At 29.8% G+C, this 21,578-nt stretch overlaps 1 protein-coding gene across 2 annotated transcripts in view; it reads left to right on the top strand.

Moving 5' to 3' along the window:
• Positions 1 to 21,578, top strand: part of LOC111679547 (terminal nucleotidyltransferase 5C) — a 215,260-nt gene that overhangs the window by 97,956 nt on the left and 95,726 nt on the right. The window contains exon 1 of one of the 2 annotated variants that reach the window (XM_023441121.2): positions 13,282 to 14,356. The exons of the other annotated variant lie outside the window; for it this stretch is intronic. Coding sequence (XP_023296889.2) covers positions 14,318 to 14,356 — 39 coding nt within the window. The 5' untranslated portion in view covers positions 13,282 to 14,317. Of the gene's footprint in view, positions 1 to 13,281; positions 14,357 to 21,578 lie in introns of those variants that run through there. 2 annotated transcript variants of the gene reach the window in all.

Here is a 21,578-nt window from a genome sequence, read left to right as displayed (position 1 = left end):
AAAGTATAAAGTATAAAGTATAAAGTATAAAGTATAAAGTATAAAGTATAAAGTATAAAGTATAAAGTATAAAGTATAAAGTATAAAGTATAAAGTATAAAGCATAAAATGAAGATATGTTATCATTTCTAATTACATTCATTCTAAATTGAATCTACCAAGAAAAGTATATATTTCGAAATTGAGATATTATTTAGTATTTTTGCACAACAGACCCTAGAGGCCGATAAAATTGTCTTATCAAAATCTCCAACTCCTAATAGCTTTAGTTGCTTTTTTCTTTAAAGGAAATCAACCTCTTAAACAACACACGATGAGGTCAAAATCTTGTCTCCAAATCTGTTGAAAAATAATTAATTTTAACTGGTTGCTTGTCATATATGTGTGTGTGTTTGAGTGTCATTTCGAAATTTTGTGTAATAAATTTGTTTTTAAGAAAAATAAATTAAGAAAAAAAGAAACATTTTGACCAGTTAAGAAACAATACCAACGCCTAAACGTCAGCGAAAAAAAAAAAAAAACAAAATAACGTGTGTTGCTAGTTATTGACTTTTAATACTTGCTCTCATTTTCCAGCCAAAACTTCAAAAGAAAAAAGGCTGTGCACGGAAAACAGTTTTTATAAATATATATAATTTTGTTTTGTCTTGTTTCCATAAAATTAAAATCTTCGACCACATGTCCATAATTTAATTAATTCTCCCACAATTGTTACATATTTTGTGTGTGTGTGTGTTGGCTTGTTATTACTTACTACCAATCAATTTGTTTGCTTGATGTTGTTATTAATTTGTTCTATTAATTAGATTTGGTTTTTGTTGCGTGTGTTTGTTTGTGCATAACAGTTTGTCGTGTTTATTCTTTACTACTGTTACTTTTCAATACACAGACTTGTTTCGATCGATTTGACCATAAAAAGAACGTCCACTACGACGACCATTAAGTTTAATTTTTTTTGGTTATATGCTGTTCTTTTTTCTGCTTTTTTTGTTTGTTTTGTCCAGTTTTGTTGTGGACTTATAAGAGGTTTTAAGACCAAAACTATAATAGACAATCAGACAACAGCCTTAAAGTGTGTATGCTAGATAGATGGCTGACCAATAAAAATTATCAGGTATTTGAAAGAATGTTTTTTTTTAAATAAACCTAAAGTTTTGAAGTACTGCCAGGGATACAAGCCTAAAATGGTCAAATCGGCGGCTGGTCGTCGGTAATATTTTTCGAATCGCGCCGCCGCCTTATTCTTTCGGCTCAAAAGCTAAGCCGGCTTAAACGAAGCCGCTGATAAAGACTGGAATTGCACATGTTATTTTAGAAAATAATTTTACCAATTTGAACGGAGTTGCCACCAATTTAAATTCCTAATGCAAATTAAAAAGAGTTGCCACACAATACTGTGCTAATATTGAAATAGTACAAACTTCTATAATAATGACGTATATAGAGATAGGTTTCTATATAACAGACTATTATACAGAGAATTTTCAATATAATAAACGCTTATAGGTAAATTTCTGAAGTTAAATCGAGCCGACAATTTAGCCGCCGCTGCCGGCCGAAAATGGTTGCGCCGTCACTAATATTTTTGCATCGGCTTGTATCTCTAAGTACTGCTTTACCTTAAGGAAATAGTACTAGTTTTTCTAAAAGGCAATGAACTAGACCTTTGGCTACTCTATGGACTTGTCTATGATTATACTATAAATTTTATTGGTCAGTCTATGGATTGTAAATTAACAACTCTATGACTAGTTAATTGACCATCCTATAAACTAGTTCATCATCTGGTCTCTCGGCTAGTCTATAGTTTATTCTAGTCGATGGACAAGTCTATTGATGACTTGATGAACTAGTCGTCTGACTATAGACTAATCTGTGAACTAGTAAGTCTAGTGATTAGTCTATAAACAATCTTATCGATTATTCGATGTACTAGTCTGTTGACTGGTCTAGGAACTATTATGTTGACTAAACTAAAGAATAGTCGATTGACTAATTTTTTGATTAGTCTTTGGATAGCTGTTGACTATTGCGATATTTGTCGATATTAAGAAATAGAATAGTACTGAATTGTTATATCTGTCACAGAGAGCTATGTACAGGCCAATAGCCAAATCGTGTATCGTTTTATTATTTTTCGATATTTATCCCGAATATTATTTAAATGATGGACTAAAGTTTAAGTGATTGACTAAATTCGCTCGTAACAATAAGTTGGTTCCTACAGATTCCCTTAGGAACTAAAAAAACCTTCGGATTTTTAGTAATGCATGTTAAGAATCTGAATTAGATCTGCTTACGAACCAAGGTTTAAAAAGTTATATTTTTGGAAATTATCAGAGACTAATGAGGAGCTACTTTCCCTATGGATTTTGTCCAATATAAAGCTCATACTAAAGAGATGATACCAAGACCAACGGATTTGACTTGACGCTGATTCTTAAAAATCTCTAGAGAACTACTTTTAAGGCTGAATGTTTCACATAACGAAGGCCGAGTTTGACATTACTATTGTCGTTAAAGAATTTTACCTCTTCCTATTGTTATTTCATTTGATCTTGTGAGAATATCTTAAAAGTCAAAATAATCCACTTAACGGACTGTATTTGGCATCAAGGTATTCTAAACTCATTGCTATTATATTCGTTTTAGAAGTAATCTTATAGAAATACAAAACATTTAACTTTCCCGACGTATCGAAGGTCTTATAATGCCCTACTTGACCCATTTGATATTCTCCAAGAGTTGAGAATTTAAAATTGTAGTATTTAGATTTCATATGATTCCATTGTGAATCTGATTTAGCCGTTATATTTTAAAGATTCTTTCAGCCTTGAACATTTTTCATAGTACGTTCGAAATTTACGGAATCTAAGTCTTCCTGTTCTCAAGGATGTTACTTTCTACTTAACTTTGTTGAAAGTTTGATTCTATGCATTTTCTTCGGATTCCTTTAGAGACCCAGCAAAATCATTCAATATCATTTAAGGGGTTAATATGCCAAAAGTTTATTACATTACTTAAATATGGTGATGTAGTTAGAGGCAGGTACTTACCACAATTGCTTACAAGTAATTAGAAAAAGTAGTAGACAGCTTTTATATTTTTACTCAAAAGCTGACTAATTACTTATAAAGAATTTTTAACACTTCTTCTATACTTCTATGTTATCAGAACGATAGGTAGTAGTCATTGTGAAGTCATTAACAAGTTTTTGCTTGGATGTAATAATTTCCTAAGGTCATGCTGCGTATTACTCTTACCAAAACTCCGTAATAGAAAGCTAAATAAGTGGTTAGGTTTTTGGGTCAATCTTTATACTAATCTGCCCATTGTAGAAAGGATCATGGTTTCTAACAGACAACTGAATTTGGACAATTGTTTCTATGAAATCTTTTATATTACAGAATTTCAATTGGTCTCCCAATTTGACAATTAAAGTAATGACCAGGGCAAGGATTTTCATGCGATGCCATTTTGTAGCAAATTGTTTGATGCGAAAAGAAAACTAGTTAAAAGTTAATTTGAGTTACTGACTACAAAAATGCATTTTCATAGAAATCCTTACCCTGGTAATGACTTATTCAATTGCCTACTTATAAAGCTAAGTAATAAGCGATTGCTCGCTATTACATTACCCCCTAGTTAAAATGTCATGCTACCAGTAGTGTCATATCATTACCTTAACATTTAACAAACAATACCCGGTAATGGAAGCAAATTTGCTAAAACGTTTTTTTAAATGTAAAACAAATATTTTCAACAAATTAAAATTATTTAACTACTTAAGCAAAAAAAAAAAACAAACCCTAATTACAAGTTATATTGCCTTTTAGTTGTCGTTTTTTTTTTCTAAAATCAAATCAAGTCAATATTATATTATATTTTTGGCCATAACACTAAGTAGTAGTTAAATGCCAACAAGCTCAATAAATTGTTAAATTATTTATTTTTTTTTTTTTGATATTTTTATATCTTTTTAAATTCTTTAATGTTTTTTAACCCTCTTTACAACAATTTTGCTAAAAGTTTATTAAAAAAAATAAAATACAAAATTATAGAAAAAAAACTATATAGTTTTTTAAACCTCGGTATTTTATTCGTTGTTGGCATTTTAACGTTGTTGTTTTTTTTTCTTCTTATTTTTTTTCTCTACTACTTTTTGTGGCAAACAGAATGTACTACAAAAGATTGAAAATCGAAAGCAAGGTCTTTTGTATGGTGTTGTTGTAGTATTATTATTTTTTTTTTTCAAACCAAAAAAAAAAAAAAAATATTGAAATTAAACTAACAAGTTGTTTATGAGTTCGTTCGTTAAACAAAAATAGTAACTAAAAAAAAAAATTAAAAAAAAATAAAAGAATTAAATTTGTGGTGTTTAGTGTTTGGTTTCTGGTGCTGTTGGTTTTACGATTTTACTCTTTTTTTTTTCCAAACCAAGTAAAAAACTAGTGTTGGTTGACTTTTTTTAGCTGAGTTTTAAAAGAATTAATTCTTTAGACAATATCCAGGTTTTTCATTAGTTTATCACTATCTAATAAAACCTATAACACACATCTTTTCCATACAAAATCCTTTTTATAAACCATTAATAACTTTTTTATTCATCATTTTTCGAAAAACAAAACTTTTCCTTTCTAAAACTTATTTAGTTCCATTTCTTTAAATTGCCTTAAATTTTTTTTTTGGAAATTTTACTTTTAAATTAAACGGGTTTTTGTAAAACGTTATACACGCAAACTGCTCGCTAAACGTTAAACAAAATATCATTTTAGAAAAATTAAAAAAAAAAAATTAAAATATATATAAAATATAATACAAATTATCGTTCTGCATTTAACCACAAAGACTACAAGCTCCTTTTAGTTTGGAGAAATAAAAATGTAAAAAGAAACACTCAAATACTGGTTTCCAAATGAGACAGTAACGGCTGGTTTGGCCGCTGCCACTGTGTTTGCTTCTAAAATCTAATAAAAACGTATGGCAACAAACATCATCTATCCAGCCTGCCAAACAGCAACTAACTTAGGCCACCACTTCTTAAGACAAGTCTTAAGCGTATTTTTGTTTTTGATTAACTAACTTTTCTAAAACTAACTTTAACTTGTAACCAGAGATGGACAAGTTAATCGTTCAGCCAGATCGTTGTAGGTCTAAACATAGAAAGAGCTTGATAGTTACTTTTTTTTATGAACTAGTTTATTTGCTACTCTTTCTACTTTTTTAGGGACTAGTTTATACTAGTCCATTTACTAGTCTTTTCGACTCGTCTACTGACTGGTCTCTTGACAAGTATATGTACTATAGACTCATTATTGGACTAGTTGTAGACTATATGTACTATATACTAGTCCATTTACTAGAATTTAGACTCGTCTCTTGACAAGTATATGTACTATAGACTCATTATTGGACTAGTTAGTTACTTTTTTTCATGAATTAGTTCATTAACTTCTCTCTGGACTTTTTTATGGAATAGTTTATTGACTAGTATATGTACTAGTCCATTTAATAGTCTACTTTACTCGTCTACTGACTGGTCTCTTGACAAGTAAATGTACTATAGACTCATCATTTGACTAGTCTTGTTTTCTAGGCTTACTTGTCTATTGACAGGACTATTAACTTGTCATTTGAATAGACTATTGACGTAACTATACACTAGTATATGGACTAGAATATACTAGTCAATAGACTAGTTTTTTGACTAGTCTATTGACTGATCTATTGACTGGTCTTTTGACTAGTCTATTACTGGTCTATTGACTGGTTTATTGACTGATCAATTGACTAGTCTATGGACTAAACGTTTTAGATAATGTACTAGTCAGCTTAAAGTCCATTTACTAGGTAATATACTTGTTTGTTGATTTATCTAGGAATAGTCTATTGATTAGCCTATGGACTAGTCGATTGATCAGTTTATGGACTAGTCTTTTGAATAGTTTATAATATACTTGTTTGTTGATTTATCTAGGAATAGTCTATTGATTAGCCTATGGACTAGTCGATTGATCAGTCTATGGACTAGTCTTTTGAATAGTTTATAGACTAGGTAACGGAGGTAATTGATTATGTAACTATGATTATAACTAGTCTCTTAACTAGTGTGTTGACTAAGCTATGGACTAGTCTATTGGCTAGTGTATTTACTAGTCTATTGAGTAGTCTATTTATTGGTCCATGTACAAGTCTATAGAATAGTCTTTGATAGAGATAGACTAGTCTTTTGACTAGACTATTACTGGTTTATTGACTGATCAATTGACTAGTCTATGGACTAGACGTTTGATTAGGTAATGTACTAGTCTGCTTAAAAGTCCATTGACTAGGTAATGTAAGTACTTGTCTATTGAATTGGTAATGGAATTGTCTATTGAATTGGTAATGGACTTGTCTATTGGCTTGGCTATGGACTAGTCTATTAATTAGCCTATGGACTAGTCGATTGATCAGTCTATGGACTAGTCTTTTGAATAGTTAATAGACTAGGTAATGGAGGTAATTGACTATGTAACTTGTCTAGACTATTTACAAGTATAATGACTAGTCTCTTAACTAGTGTGTTGACTAAGCTTTGGACTAGTCTATTGGGTAGTATAGTTTATAGAATAGTCTTTGATAGAGTCTAAATTATCTAGTCTTTTTACAAGAGACTAGTCATTGTCTCTTAACTAGTCTATGGGCTAGTCTTTTGACTAGTAGTCGTTTAGTAGTATATTGACTAGGTAATAGTTAATAGTCTATTAACTAGACTATGAACTAGTCTATTGCTTAGTATATAGACTAGTCTATTGACTAATCTATGGATTAGTCTTTAGAATAGTTTACGGACAAGGTAATGGTGGTAATTAACTGGGGTATGGACTAGTCTTTTGACTACTTTATGGACTAGTCGTTTTGTAGTATATTGACTAGGTAATAATAGACTATTGACAAGTAAATTTACTAGTCTATTGATTAGTCTATTTATTGGTCTATGTAATAGTCTAAAGACTTGTCTATTTAAAAATCCATATATCTTACGGACTAGTCTATTGACTAGTTTATTGGCTTGTCTATTGCCAAGTTCTTTTATCAGTCTGGATTGCCTTTGGACTAGACTGTAGACAAGTCCATTAACCTGTCATTGGATTACTCCAGATACTAGTCTAGGTACTAGTCTATTTGCAAGCTTAGAGACTGCTCTATTGGCTAGTTAATTGACTAATCTATTGAGTACACTATGAATTTGTCGATTGACTTGTTTATTTCTTGGTTTATAGTCTTTGGAGTAGCTTGTTGACAATGGTGTTCACTCGACTTGGTACTAGTCTGTTGTCCAATGTATGGACTAGTCTGTTGACTAGTCTATGGACTAGCTTATTGACAGATTTATGGGCTTGTCTATGAATCAATTCACTAGTCTATGTAGCGACCTATTAACTGAGCTATATACTAGTCCATTCCTAAACTATTGTGTATAATATTTCCTAGTATATTGGCTGGGCTCTGGGACTAGGTTTGTTGATTAGTCTAAGAGCAGTAGCATGATCTAGATCATATACTAACATACATACTAGTCTATTTACTACCCTATAGACTAGTTTATAGAATACTCTATTAGGTAGACCAATTTATAGGTCTCTAAGCTGCAAGTAGCTAATTTTTTTTAAATTCCATTTTAACAGCCCTGATTCATGCAGAATATTTATTGTATGTATTTGCTTGCTCGTGTTATCTACATGTGTATTGGTTTTTCTTGTACTATATTTTTTTGCATTTTAAAAAAGTAACTTTTAAAATTGCTTTGATTAAATTAAATGTTACTAAAAGTATTTTTTTTCTTAATACATATATTTTTTCTTGTTGTTGCTAATGGTGTTGCTGGCTGGTTGGCGTATTTGTTGTGTTTTGTTTGATATTAGATGTCAGAATGTTTTTTTTTTTTTTTGCTTTCTTGAATGTCGAAATGGTTTGGTACGTTTGTTGGTTGCATACTTGCAGCTCGATTGTCGCTTGGTTGGTTAAATTACATTTTAGGGTGTTGGCTCTATTTAACTTTTAGTCTCTTACTTTTTTATGCATATAAATATTAAAAAAATAAAACTTGGATTAAAACAATTTGAACGTTATGCACATTTAAGGTTACTTTTCAAAAACTATATACATAATGTTTGTACAAGTATTACAATCAGACCAATAATTACAACAACTTTAGCTACAACAAACAACTTTAATACGAAAGAATGTTGTTTTTCTCTTGCAAAGGTTGTTTGGTTATATTTAGATTAAATATTGGAGTGAAAAAATAATATAGTAGAAATAATTATCAAATCAGTAACCTGAAATGGGGTTTAAAAAAATGTGTGCATTATGAAATGGACTTGAAGTCCCTGATATCGTATAAAGATTTTGAGTATTTAAGGTTTTTAAAAATTTTGTGTTTTTGAAGGATAACTAGTAAAACCTGTTATAGATACATGTAACTAAGGTTGTGTTTGGTAAAATTACTTAGAGGGAACAATATTTGGGTCTCAAATTAAAAACTATATAAAGACTTAACGTAATTCTTAATTAAATAATTTGATTTATAGAAAATTATTAAAAGAAAGTTTTTGTTTTGAAAAATTTTCAGTTGATATCTTTATGTTATTTTTCAATTTCATTTTCAATAACATTTATTTGTTTAACTATTTATAACTTTAGATAACAATTGCAAAATTAACAATATTTTTCTATTTTTTTATAGATAAAAGTGAAAAGTGATAAACAATTAAAAATATTTGTTTTTTATTTCTCTATTAGACCAGTCAATAGACTAGTCCACCTACCGATTTATAAACTCCACAATAGACTATTATATCTGCTAGTCAGCATAATTATACAAAGTCTAGTAAATAAAAGCTTAGTTAATGGATTATTGTATAGCAGACACGGGTTCAGCTAGGCTTTGGCTTAGTCAATAGAAAGCCAATGACTAGTTCATATACCACTACATGGACTAGCCCAAAGAGTGGTCGGAATAGTGGAACAAAGGCCAGTAAATAGACGAGATAGTAGTCTTGTCCACTGACGATTAAAAGGTCTAAATAAATTCATAGACTTGTCCATAAATTTGTTTGTAGACTGGCCAAAACCAGTCAATATTGACTAATCAATAGACTAGTACATAGACTAGCTCATAGAGTGGTCGTCATGATAGAACAAAAGCGAGTAAATAAACTAGTAAAAGCTGTAGTCAATCGACGAGTTTAGTCAATGTCACTCGAATTTATAGACTAATTATTAGACTAGTGAATAAACTAGCCCATAGACTAGTCAATGAACTAGCGCATAAACAAGTCCATAAGTTAGTATAGATTGTCCATAGACTACTCAAGAAATAGTCTATTGACTAGTAGATAGAGTTATCTGCAGACTGGTCGTATACTAGTCCATAAACAAGTACATTATTGGTTTAGAGTCCAGTCCTTATACTAGTCCAGAGATTAGTCTCCGGACTTTTCCAGAGTCATGTCAACAGACAAGTTCGACAAGTACTGATCATAGGCTAGTTGAAAACTAGTACAATGACCAGTAAATATACCAATCGACTAATCGTCGACTAATCAATAGTCTAGTCAACATAATAGCAAAAGGTCAGTGAATGGAATAGCCCATGGGCTGGATAAGGTACTAATCCATAGTCTACTCTTTAAACTAGGTAAAAGAACACTTCATGGACCACTCCATAGACTATGGACTAGTTGATACACTAATCCACACAAAAGTCCATAGATTAGTACATATTTTTGTTAGTGCACAGTCTAGTCCATAGACTAGCCAAGAGACTAGTCAGTCGATTTGTCTATAGAATGGTTCATCGACTAGATCATAGACTAGGCTACGGACACATGGACTAGGCCATAGTCTACTCTTTAGGCTGTTTAGAATCATGGACTATTCCCTAAACTTGGCCATAGACTAATCGATAGAAGGCCATATATAGGTCCAGAGACCAGTATATAGACTAGTTAAACATTGAATTTAAAAATCCATAGAATAGTCAAGGGAATAGTCCATAGACTTATTAGTCGATTAGTATATAGACTGCTTCGTTGACTAGACAATAGACTATGCTACGGGCTTATGGGCTATTCCATAGTCTTCTCTTTAGGATACTCTGTAGAATGAGCCTATGGACTTTTCCCCAAGCTTGTCAGTAAACTAATTAATAGTACATGACTAGTACATAGACTAGCTAAACTATGAATATACGTTCGTTCAAGTTTTCTTCAAATTTCTAAGTTAGTCTAAATCTTTTGTCACAGCAGATCAACCCACACTTCTCTAAAATTGTCAAAATGAAATGCATTGAGTGGTACTTACTACGACAACTGATGACTTTACTATAACAACAGTCACTATCATTTTATACATCCGCTTTAGAGTGTGTTTAACGGTAAATAAAAATCTCTTTAAACTTGTGTATTGCTGCTGCAGCAAAAATTTCTTAGCAGCTCATCAAATTCCAAAAGAAGAAATTGCAGCAACCGAATTATCTGCTTGTATATGGATGGATATTTATGCAATACCCTGCAGTACTGAGAGGCTGATACAAAATAAAAATAACACACGAACACGGACAATTCCATTACTCAATGACAATCTAACAATGAAGTTTGACAATTCGCTGAAAATTTTATCTAAAATCAAGGGATTCATTAAATCCTAATAAAACTGCTGGGTAAAGAGTGTGTCAATATTTCACAGCAACAATTTTGATGATTACCTGTGATTTTGTTTAAAATATTTCTAGTTGTTGTTGCTGCTGTTTTTATTGCATAGACACCGGTAAAAATAATTTAATAAACTAGTTTTTTTTTTGGTCGTTTTATTTAAGTTTGTTTCGTCGGTAAAAATAAACGTATGAGGCAGAAAAAGAAAGCATTTCGTTTTTAATTTGATTTTATGGTTTTTGTGTTTTTTCTAAGTAATCGGGGGGTAAAAGTAAAAGAAATTTTTATTTTATTTTATGCATTGAGCAATAAATTAATTAAAAATTAAAATAAATAAAAATTAAAAAAAAAACACAAACAACAAATTATACAAACGTAAGTACAATCTAAAAAACAATCCGAAAAAATTGAACTCAACTGAAATAAATGAAATTAAGTAAAAAAAACGCCACACACCTAGACACACTCTCATAAATGTTTAAACAAAAGAAAAATATATATTTATTGTAGAAAAAATATATATAAATAAATAATATAAATAATTAAATAGGCAGACTTAAAATGAAACGACTTAGCAACTAGTGACGAAAACAATATTTCGCTAGACAGAAATTTGAAAGAATGTTATTGCGAGGTAAAAGGTTAATGGCCAAGAGATTGATTAATTGCAATTTAAAGAAAGTATACCTGATGTCAGAAAACTTGCATACAGATCTATCAACTATTCGATTAATATTAACTTTATAATATTGAATAAAAAAGGTAACGACCAACTTATATTTCATAAATAGTCATAGACCATCTTTTTAAAAAGTCTTTCGCATTTTTAAATTACTATTTTATACTATTTGTACTATTTTATAGTCTAATCTATAGTCTAGTCTATAGTCTAGTCTATAGTCTAGTCTATAGTCTAGTCTATAGTCTAGTCTATAGTCTAGTCTATAGTCTAGTCTATAGTCTAGTCTATAGTCTAGTCTATAGTCTAGTCTATAGTCTAGTCTATAGTCTAGTCTATAGTCTAGTCTATAGTCTAGTCTATAGTCTAGTCTATAGTCTAGTTTATAGTCTAGTCTATAGTCTAGTCTATAGTGTAGTCTATAGTCTAGTCTGTAGTCTAGTCTGTAGTCTAGTATATAGTATATTCTATAGTCTAGTCTATAGTCTAGTCTATAGTCTAGTCTATTGTCTAGTCTATAGTCTAGTCTATAGTCTAGTCTATAGTGTAGTCTATAGTCTAGTCTGTAGTCTAGTATATAGTCTAGTCTATAGTCTAGTCTATAGTCTAGTCTATTGTCTAGTCTATAGTCTTGTCAAGACAATAGTGTAAGTATAGTCTAGGATACTGTAGTTAGTTGTCTTGTCCATAGTCTAATCTTTAGTTTAGTTTCGTGTTTAGTCTAGTTTATAGTAGGGTTTTGGGTTGTAGATATGGTCTGGTCTGGTCTTTGGACCTATGGACTAATTGATCTATCTATCAGCTATTCTATGAGGAAGTATTTTGATCAGTCTCATGGAAAGTGTATGGACTATTCTTCGGACTGATCTATTAAGTGTTCTATATACTAATATATCGTTTATACTATAGGCACGACTGGTCTCGAAGTTTCGTTTGTTTTTACTAAATATCAGTCTGTTTTTATACATGTTATTGTTACAATAACAATAACAATACATACTCTTAATTACTGTATAAAATATATTAATGAAAATATATAATGATAAAAGTACAAAAGAAAAAACAATAATAACAAAAATATTAAAGTGCAAAACTAAAAGTTTGTTGTTATTGTGAATTTAGAAATGTAGAAGAGAGAAAAAAAATAAAAGTTAAATGAAAAAAGTGTGATGATGATGAGCAAAGAAAAATATTAAAAACAAACTAAAATAAGATATTTAGAAAAAAAACAAAACACTTTTGCTCTCTTTTTCTCCAATGCTGTAAATAATACTCTTTTAGAATTTGAGCTAAAAGCGAAAATAAATTCTTATAACAGAAGACAGAAAAAAACTAAATGTTGGAAAAGAGTGAGTGATTTTGGTGCAAATGAAAATGCTCATTTACACAAAAAGCTTTTGTTTTGCAGAAAACTTAAACAACTTTTAAAATTGTAATTGAGTGAGATAAAGCTTTGCAAAGAAAAAAGCAACAAACACTTATAAAGTGGTATTGTATTTTGACAAAATGTGAAGGTACTTGTTGTTTTTGTTGTTGTTGCTGTATTTTGCAAACAAATATCGATGATAGAAATACAACGTAAGAAAAAACAGCCACAAGTTGTAGCCACATTTGCTGGTGGTGGCTGAGGGGTTATTTTAGACAACTTACCTCCCCTCCCTGCCAAAAGGAAATGAAACTAACTGCCTTAGTAGTGGACTAGAGGGGGTTGCTTGTCTAGTTGATGGAGCTCACTAAGCCACGTTAAACAGCAGTGCCAGGGGTGCAGAGGAGTAGGCCAGATGAGGAGGCAATTGTGTGTTGTACGTATGCTGACTGACTGGCATGCCATGCCATCATGGTATGCATTGCACTCAATTAATGTTTAGACTCGTGCAATTTTTGATTACCTTTTACACCAGTCGTTCAACGAATGTGACCGCGTATAACAGTGTCTTTTTCACTTATAACGGGATAGCAAATAATACAAACAAATAGAAAAAAACACTCTCATTTCGTTAAAACAAAAATATCTGAAATATTATTTTTGTTAACGGTGGTTTTTCCTGGCTGGTTCTCCTCTCTCTCTATATAAATGAATATTGTTGCTTCTTCAATTAACATTTTTGGTTAAATCAACTAAACTTTTGTGTGAGCAAAAAAAAAAAAACACAATACAAAACGTTTATAAAATTTTGTAAAAAAACAACGTTTTTTCAAGAATCAAATAAATTAAATAGAAATATTAAACTATATTCTTTGACAAGTTTAGTGTTTTTATCAAAAATTTCTAATAAAAAAGTCAAACGAGCAAATAAATTCAACTCTTTAAAATTGTATATATTTTCAATATTGAGTCATCTCATGAGTTTGTTGCTAAGTTTATTAACAAATAAATACCAACAGCATTAGTTAATAATATTTAAATGTTAATAATTTAATAATAAATACAGTTTAATTTTACTCTAAAAGAACTCCATTTGTTTAACGGCCTTGATATCTATACAATATTTTTTGCGCAAAACTAAATAATCATTTAAAAAATTAAAAAAAACTGCAGTTAAAAAGTTAATAATGTTTATTTAAAATTTTTCGCTTAAACATATGTTTACTTTTGAATAGAGCAAAAAAGAAAAGTATACAGTGAACTACATAAGTGTTCATAGACGGCCACATATCTTAACTACACATGACCAGCAGATGTTGATGTTTTTTTAACGAAATTTGTAAAATTTTATTAAATAACTAATTAACCTGTTTTATTTGATGTGTAATTAAACTAAACAAAATTTTTAAAATTTCAACAAGTTTTTTTTTTATTTTTTGCATTGGAAGGAAAGTAATAAACTGTTTAAAAGTGTTTGCTTTTTTGCATATTTTTTTTCAAAGTCAATTGTGTTTGATTTTTTTTTGTAAATTTTATTTTTTTGCAACAAAAGTAATTTTGTTAAACGTTCATATGAAATTGGCAAATAATTTAGAATCGAATAATGCAAAGGTGAGTTTTTTTCTAAAAAAAATAGAGGCCACATTTAATTTTAACATTTAAAGAAGGCAATGTGCCACGCCCACATATGAAATAAGTAGACTAAACTATAGACTAGACTATAGACGAGACTATATACTAGACTATAGACTTGACTATAGACTTGACTATAGACTTGACTATAGACTTGACTATAGACTTGACTATAGACTAGACTAAAGACTAGACTATAGACTAGGTTATAGACAAGACTAAAGATTAGATTATAGACAAGAATATAGGCTAGACTATAAACTAGACTATAGACTAGACTATAGACTAGACTATAGACTAGACTATAGACTAGACTATAGACTAGATTACAGACTAGACTATAGACTAGACTATAGACTAGACTATAGACTAGACTATAGACTAGACTATAGAATAGACTATAGACTAGACTATAAACTAGACTAGACTATAAACTAGACTATAGACTAGACTATAGATTAGACTATAGACCTGACTACAGACTATACTATAGACTAGACTATTAACTGTACTATACACTAAACTATAGACTAGACTATAGAGTAGACTATAGACTAGACTATAGAATAGACTATAGACTTGACTATAGACTAGACTATAGACTAGACTATAGACTAGACTATAGACTAGACTATAGACTAGACTATAGACTAGACTATAGACTAGACTATAGACTAGACTATAGACTAGACTATAGACTAGAGTATAGACTAGACTATAGACTAGACTATTGACTAGACTATAGACTAGACTGTAGACTAGACTATAGACTAGACTATAGACTAGACTATTGACTAGACTATAGACTAGACTATTGACTAGACTATAGACTAGACTATAGACTAAACTATAGACTAAACTATAGACTAGACTATAGACTAAAATATAGACTAGACTGTAGACTAGAATATAGACTAGACTATAGACTAGACTATAAACTGGATTATAGAATAGACTATAGACCTGACTACAGACTTGACTATAGACTAGACTATAGACCTGACTACAGACTTGACCATAGACTAGACTATAGACTAGACTATAGACTAGACTATAGACTAGACTATAGACTAGACTATAGACTAGACTATAGACTAGACTATAGACTAGACTATAGACTAGACTATAGACTAGACTATAGACTAGACTATAGACTAGACTATAGATTAGACTATAGACTATACTATAGACAATACTATAGGTCTCGAGAACGTGATCTCTAATGGATTTTGCTTATAATTGAATTAATTGAAATTAAAAAAGTTTCTATTACCTGCAATGAGAACATAAAACTTTCGCTTTTGTTCAACCAATTTATAAATAGTTGCGGCATAATTTATTCTTTTTTGTAAAACATAAATTTACTTAAAATTTCAATAATTATTTTTCTTCTTTCTTTTTTTTGTAGGTATGTTGATTTAATTTAATTAAATGCAATTATATCATCTAAGTGTAAGTATGTTTTATAGTAAAATGTGAAAGAAAAAAATTTATCAACTAAATCTAAAAAATATATAATAATATATATAAATGTGTTGTTTCATTATAGGCGTATGAGTATTTTTAATTGCGTTTATAATATTCATACGCAGTGTGGTTACATATCCCTTTAAATTTTACTAAATTTATTAAAAGAAATTATTTAATGATATTCTTATAGAATTTTTAATAAAATAAACATTAACAAAATAAAAATTTAGTTTTACAACATTTTGCAATGTTTTGAAAGGTTACAGGCACAACATGTTTAATTTATTTAGCTGATTTTGTTTGTCCTAAACATATAAATATTTAACATCTTATTATTAACCTGCCAAACAAAAAGTTAATTTCTTATTTATGTTTTCATTTATTAAACATTACTACCTTGTTAAGATTCCTTGCAAAGGTTGACTTATACATATTTAATCTTTCTGCTTAAATGATTTATCATAAACATCCGTAGACATTGTAAGACTATGAATATTTTTACAATTATCGCTTGACATTTGCTAGTCTTTAGAAGAAAAAAGGAAGAATTTAGGAAAATTAAGCAATTTATCTAAAAATCCCACTCAAAAAAGGAAAAAATACACACGTACATACATATGTTTGTGGTCTAAACACATACTTTCTGTTACTGTCCTGTAGTTGTTACTAATTAAATGAACATAAATAATAAATTTAATACATTTCAGTATACATTTTGATCTCATATGTAAACATATGTATATTTATATTGATGTACAAGCGTATTTAATCATTAAATCAAAAAGAACATCAAAAAATGCCACACACGAGTTTAAATCGAAATGATATTTAAAAAAAATTTTTTGAGAACTGATAAGTTACACAGGTCGACAAATATTAAATTTAAAGACAAATGTATACTTTTTAAAGAGTAGACTATAGAGCATCCTATAGACTACCCTATAGATTTGACTTTAGACTAGACTATAGACTAGACTATAGACTAGACTATAGACTAGACTATAGACTAGACTATAGACTAGACTATAGACTAGACTATAGACTAGACTATAGACTAGACTATAGACTAGACTATAGACTAGACTATAGACTAGACTATAGACTAGACTATAGACTAGACTATAGACTAGACTATAGACTAGACTAAAGACTAGACTATAGACTGATTATAGACTACACTGATTGTATACTAGATTATAGACTAGACTAAAGGCTAAAACAAAATTTATGGCTATAGACTGATTATAGACTACACTGATTGTATACTAGATTATAGACTAGACTAAAGGCTAAAAAAAATTTATGGTCTATGGATTAAAAATGTGTGAGACTATATTATTGTTTCAATCACTGCGTATGATTATCATGATTTCGATTAATATCACTCATACGTTTAAATAATTTGTCCTAAATAACTAATGGAGCTTCATATACATTTTTCGGATCTGAGAAAGTTATTAGTATAACTTCTATTTATCAAAGTGATAAAGTAAATAAATAGTAAAAGTATTGAATAAAGTTTGTAAATTCGCAAAATGTAGATTGTATTCTGTAACACAATTTTCAATGACGTTTCTTGTATTTTACCACATTAGTTTATTTTTCAAAGAAATCAATTTCATTCATCAGACATGCGAAAGATTTACAAGAATTTAATAAAACTCTTAAAGAAAATAAAATGCCCTGTTTTTCTCTCGAGAATTTCCAGTCAATGTAACATATAAAAAAAACAGAACACCCAAATCCTAGACTTACTAAGAAAAAAAAAACGATTATTTACAAATGTATCTATGCTTCTGATAGACATCATAATGACGTTGACAGATGTTTTATTAAGAAATAAATCACGTTTCGACATTTTGTTTTAGCAATTTCTGTTTTAATTCTATTGTCTTGAATTTATTTATGTTTGGAAAATCTACGCATTGTCACGATTCTATGAAGAACAATAGAATAGAGAAACCTTGTTAGAGGAAACCAAAAGTAAAGGATTTATGCTTAAATAAATAAAAAAAGAAGAAGAAATTGTATCAGCATGAGAAAGAAAAAGTTAATAAATGTAATAAATATCTTCAACAAGTATATGTGAGAACTTAGAAATATGGAGAATTTTCCAGAAGGAAACTCAGGATAAGGATGATGAGTTGGTGAAATTTTAAAATATGAGTGTTAGAGATTATGCCATTGATAAGTGTATCATTTAGTCCATTAAATAGTATATTGATGATCTAAAGAATAGTCTGTCTACTGGTTTATTTACTAGTTAATCTACTGACGAGTCAATTGATTAATCTATTAACTAGTTTGTCGAATACTCTGTTGACTAGTTTATTGATAAGTCAATCAATAAGTCTATTCACTATTATTTTACCTAGCTACCGAATAATGTTTCGAGAGATCTATGGACTAGTCTATTGAACGGTCTATCAACTGGTCTATGACTAGCCTATCGACTATTTTAGGAACTAGTCTTTGTACTATTCCATTGATTGGTTTATAATATTGTTATATGTGCTTTTCTATTGACTAGTCTTTTGACTAGTTCTTTAACTAGTTTGTTGACTAGTCTGTTGGCTAGTCTGTTGGTTAGTCTGTTGACTAGTTGGTTCACTAGTCTGTTGTATAGTGTGTTGACTAGCCTATTGACTAGTCTATTGATTATTCTATTGATAAGTCTGTTGACAGTCTGTTGACTTGTCTGTTGACTAGTCTGTTGACTAGTCTGTTGACTAGTCTGTTGACTAGTCTGTTGACTAGTCTTTTGACTAGTCTGTTGACTAGTCTTTTGACTAGTCTGTTGACTAGTCTGTTGACTAGTCTGTTGACTAGTCTGTTGACTAGTCTGTTGACCATTATGTTGACTAGTCTGTTGACTAGTCTGTTGACTAGTCTTTTGACTAGTCTGTTGACTAGTCTGTTGACTAGTCTGTTGACCATTCTGTTGACTAGTCTGTTGACTAGTCCGTTGAATAGTCCGTTGTCTAGTCTGTTGACTAGCTATTGAATAGTTTGTTGACTCGTCTGTTGACTAATATGTTGTCTAGTCTGTTTACTAGTCTGTTGACTAGTCTGTTGACTAGTCTGTTGACTGTCTGTTGACTAGTCTGTTAACTAGTCTGTTGAATAGTCCGTTGAATAGTCCGTTGACTCGTCTGTTGACTAATATGTTATCTAGTCTGTTGACTAGTCCGTTGAATAGTCCGTTGTCTAGTCTGTTGACTAGCTATTGAATAGTTTGTTGACTCGTCTGTTGACTAATATGTTGTCTAGTCTGTTGTCTAGTCTGTTGACTAGTCTGTTGACTAGTCTGTTGTCTAGTCTGTTAACTAGTCTGTTAACTAGTCTGTTGACTAGTCTTTTGTATAGTCTGTTGACTAGTCCGTTGAATAGTCCGTTGACTCGTCTGTTGACTAATATGTTATCTAGTCTGTTGTCTAGTCTGTTTACTAGTCTTTTGACTAGTCTGTCAGTTGACTAATCTATCGAGATTGACTAGTACTTAGTCTAGACTGTTTACAAGTCTTTTGACGAGTCTGTCAGTCGACTTATCTGTCGAAAAGACGGTAGATTAGTCTATTTTCTATCCCATTGACTAATCCTGTTCATGGTCACGTTCATGGACAAGAATATTTACTATGGACAAGTAAGTTAAATAGTCAATGGGCGAATTGTATGCAATCGATTTATATATTGACTTAGTCTATGAAAAGTCGATCAATTGATGTGTGGACTTGACTACTATTTTACTATTCTATAGACATGTGCATTAACTGGTCCTTTAATATCGAAATGTGCTTGATTTTACACATTTAACATATGATGAGAGGAATGAAGAGTTTTGCAAAAAAAATTTAATTTCGAAAAAAAAACTTTAGTATAAGTAGTTTTTAAGATAACAAAAATGTACGTTCTTTTTGATAGCAAAAGTGTTTTTTCCGTTTATTAACATTTATAAAACTTTAAAATTCAAACCCCTCTAGGTTATGAAGGAAAAAAAACAACACAAATATATGCAAAACAAAAACAAAGTTCAATAAAGTAAAGAAAATTGACTGACTCCCTTTTTTTTAAACTAAGAAATATTATAACTTAAGACGCAATAAAAATAAAATATGAACAAACAAGTAACACAAAATTAATATGAATAAATTAGAGCAAACGAAGAACAAATATAAGAAAGAATAGAAAAATTCCTTTGAAAACCTCAAGTTATATAAAAAACTAGGAAAAAATATTTCTTTTTTTTAACAACTACTCACAAACAAATATCCTTGGTATGTTAGAAAAACACAAGAGAATTTAAAAGAAATAATATGAAAATTGTGTGTAAAAATAGAGATAAATATAAAACGAATTTTAAGTGCTGTATAAAGATTATAAGAAAACAATTGACAGACGGACATATTGTTCCCCTTTATTTCATTTTAATTTACATATTTTTTTATCATTTCTTTTTTATCTCTATTTTATGCTTTATTTTAGTAAAATTTTTTCTAATATATTAAACTTCGAGAAAAACCCACATATTTGTTTTGGTTAAAAAAAATTCCTAATAAGAATATTTTTAGTATTATAATGGTGATAATTTGACACCATATAACTTACATGTTTTCAACATAACAACATATGATTCCAATAATCAACTGAAATTTAAAGATCAAAATTACTTTCCAGTTAAGTGTTGACAATCTTTCACCATCATCAACTAGTGAAAATTTGTGATGCTTAAAACTTTGTCTTTCCTTCCTGTTATATATTCAGAGCAACAGTCTCATGCTATTTACTTACTACTACCGCTGTGGCAAGAAAAATCTATAGAATACATGAATGACAATGTAATAATAAAAATAAACGTGCTTGATTTACATGCAACAGGTTAAAATGTATTCAATAATATAAAAAAAATATCCCTGTGAGTGTCAGTTTGTTTTCGTTGGCATAGCTTTTGTGCACGAGTACTAGGTCATAATATAATTTAACCTGAACATGACAGGCAATAAAAAATGTTGATTTTTTTCTCAATCATGCTCCAGCTACAGGACGTACGTTATGCTTTCATAACGACAAGTATCCAATAGTTTTACTAGAAGTATAAGTATGTCTTTAAAACAGTATTTCGCTTAAAACTTTGTATTCATACAAAGACCCATAGGTTACTTTATACGTTCAAGGTAATCTAGAAGGAAACCAGTCTTCAGTCTTTAAATAGCTTCTAGTACCAACTTTACTTTAACAGAATTCTGCATTGTAGATTAGAAATTAATCATTTGTAATAAAATCTGTCTATAACAAGCTGTTGTAAATATTGCTAAAGTTACTCCAAACTGTTGGGTATTAAATTGATTTTTTCTTCAACCGTATTATAAACAAACCTCATAAGAATGTGTGTTAATGTGCTAAATATATACTCTTTGACATATGATGAAATACTTAAACTTTATACATTTATTCATCGTGTTAAATTAGGATTTAATGTACTGAAGATGAAAAGGTTATTCATATGTTTTAGATATTCAAATCTAATAAGTTATAAGCAGGGCAAGGATTTCTATGCGAATGCATGTTGGTAGTCAGTAATTCAAAATAACTTTTAACTAGTTTTCTTTTCGAAACAAAGAATTTACTACAAAATGGCATCGATTTGTTGATGCATATTTTTGCATATTTTGTTATAAATGCATAAATTTCATATATTTTACATATTTCCAATATTTGTATAGCATATTTTGCA

Source organism: Lucilia cuprina, chromosome 6 (assembly GCF_022045245.1).
Source record: "Lucilia cuprina isolate Lc7/37 chromosome 6, ASM2204524v1, whole genome shotgun sequence".
NCBI lineage: Eukaryota > Metazoa > Arthropoda > Insecta > Diptera > Calliphoridae > Lucilia > Lucilia cuprina.
The sequence above is the reverse complement of the archived record's forward strand: the minus strand, read 5'-3'. Positions and strand labels throughout refer to the sequence as shown.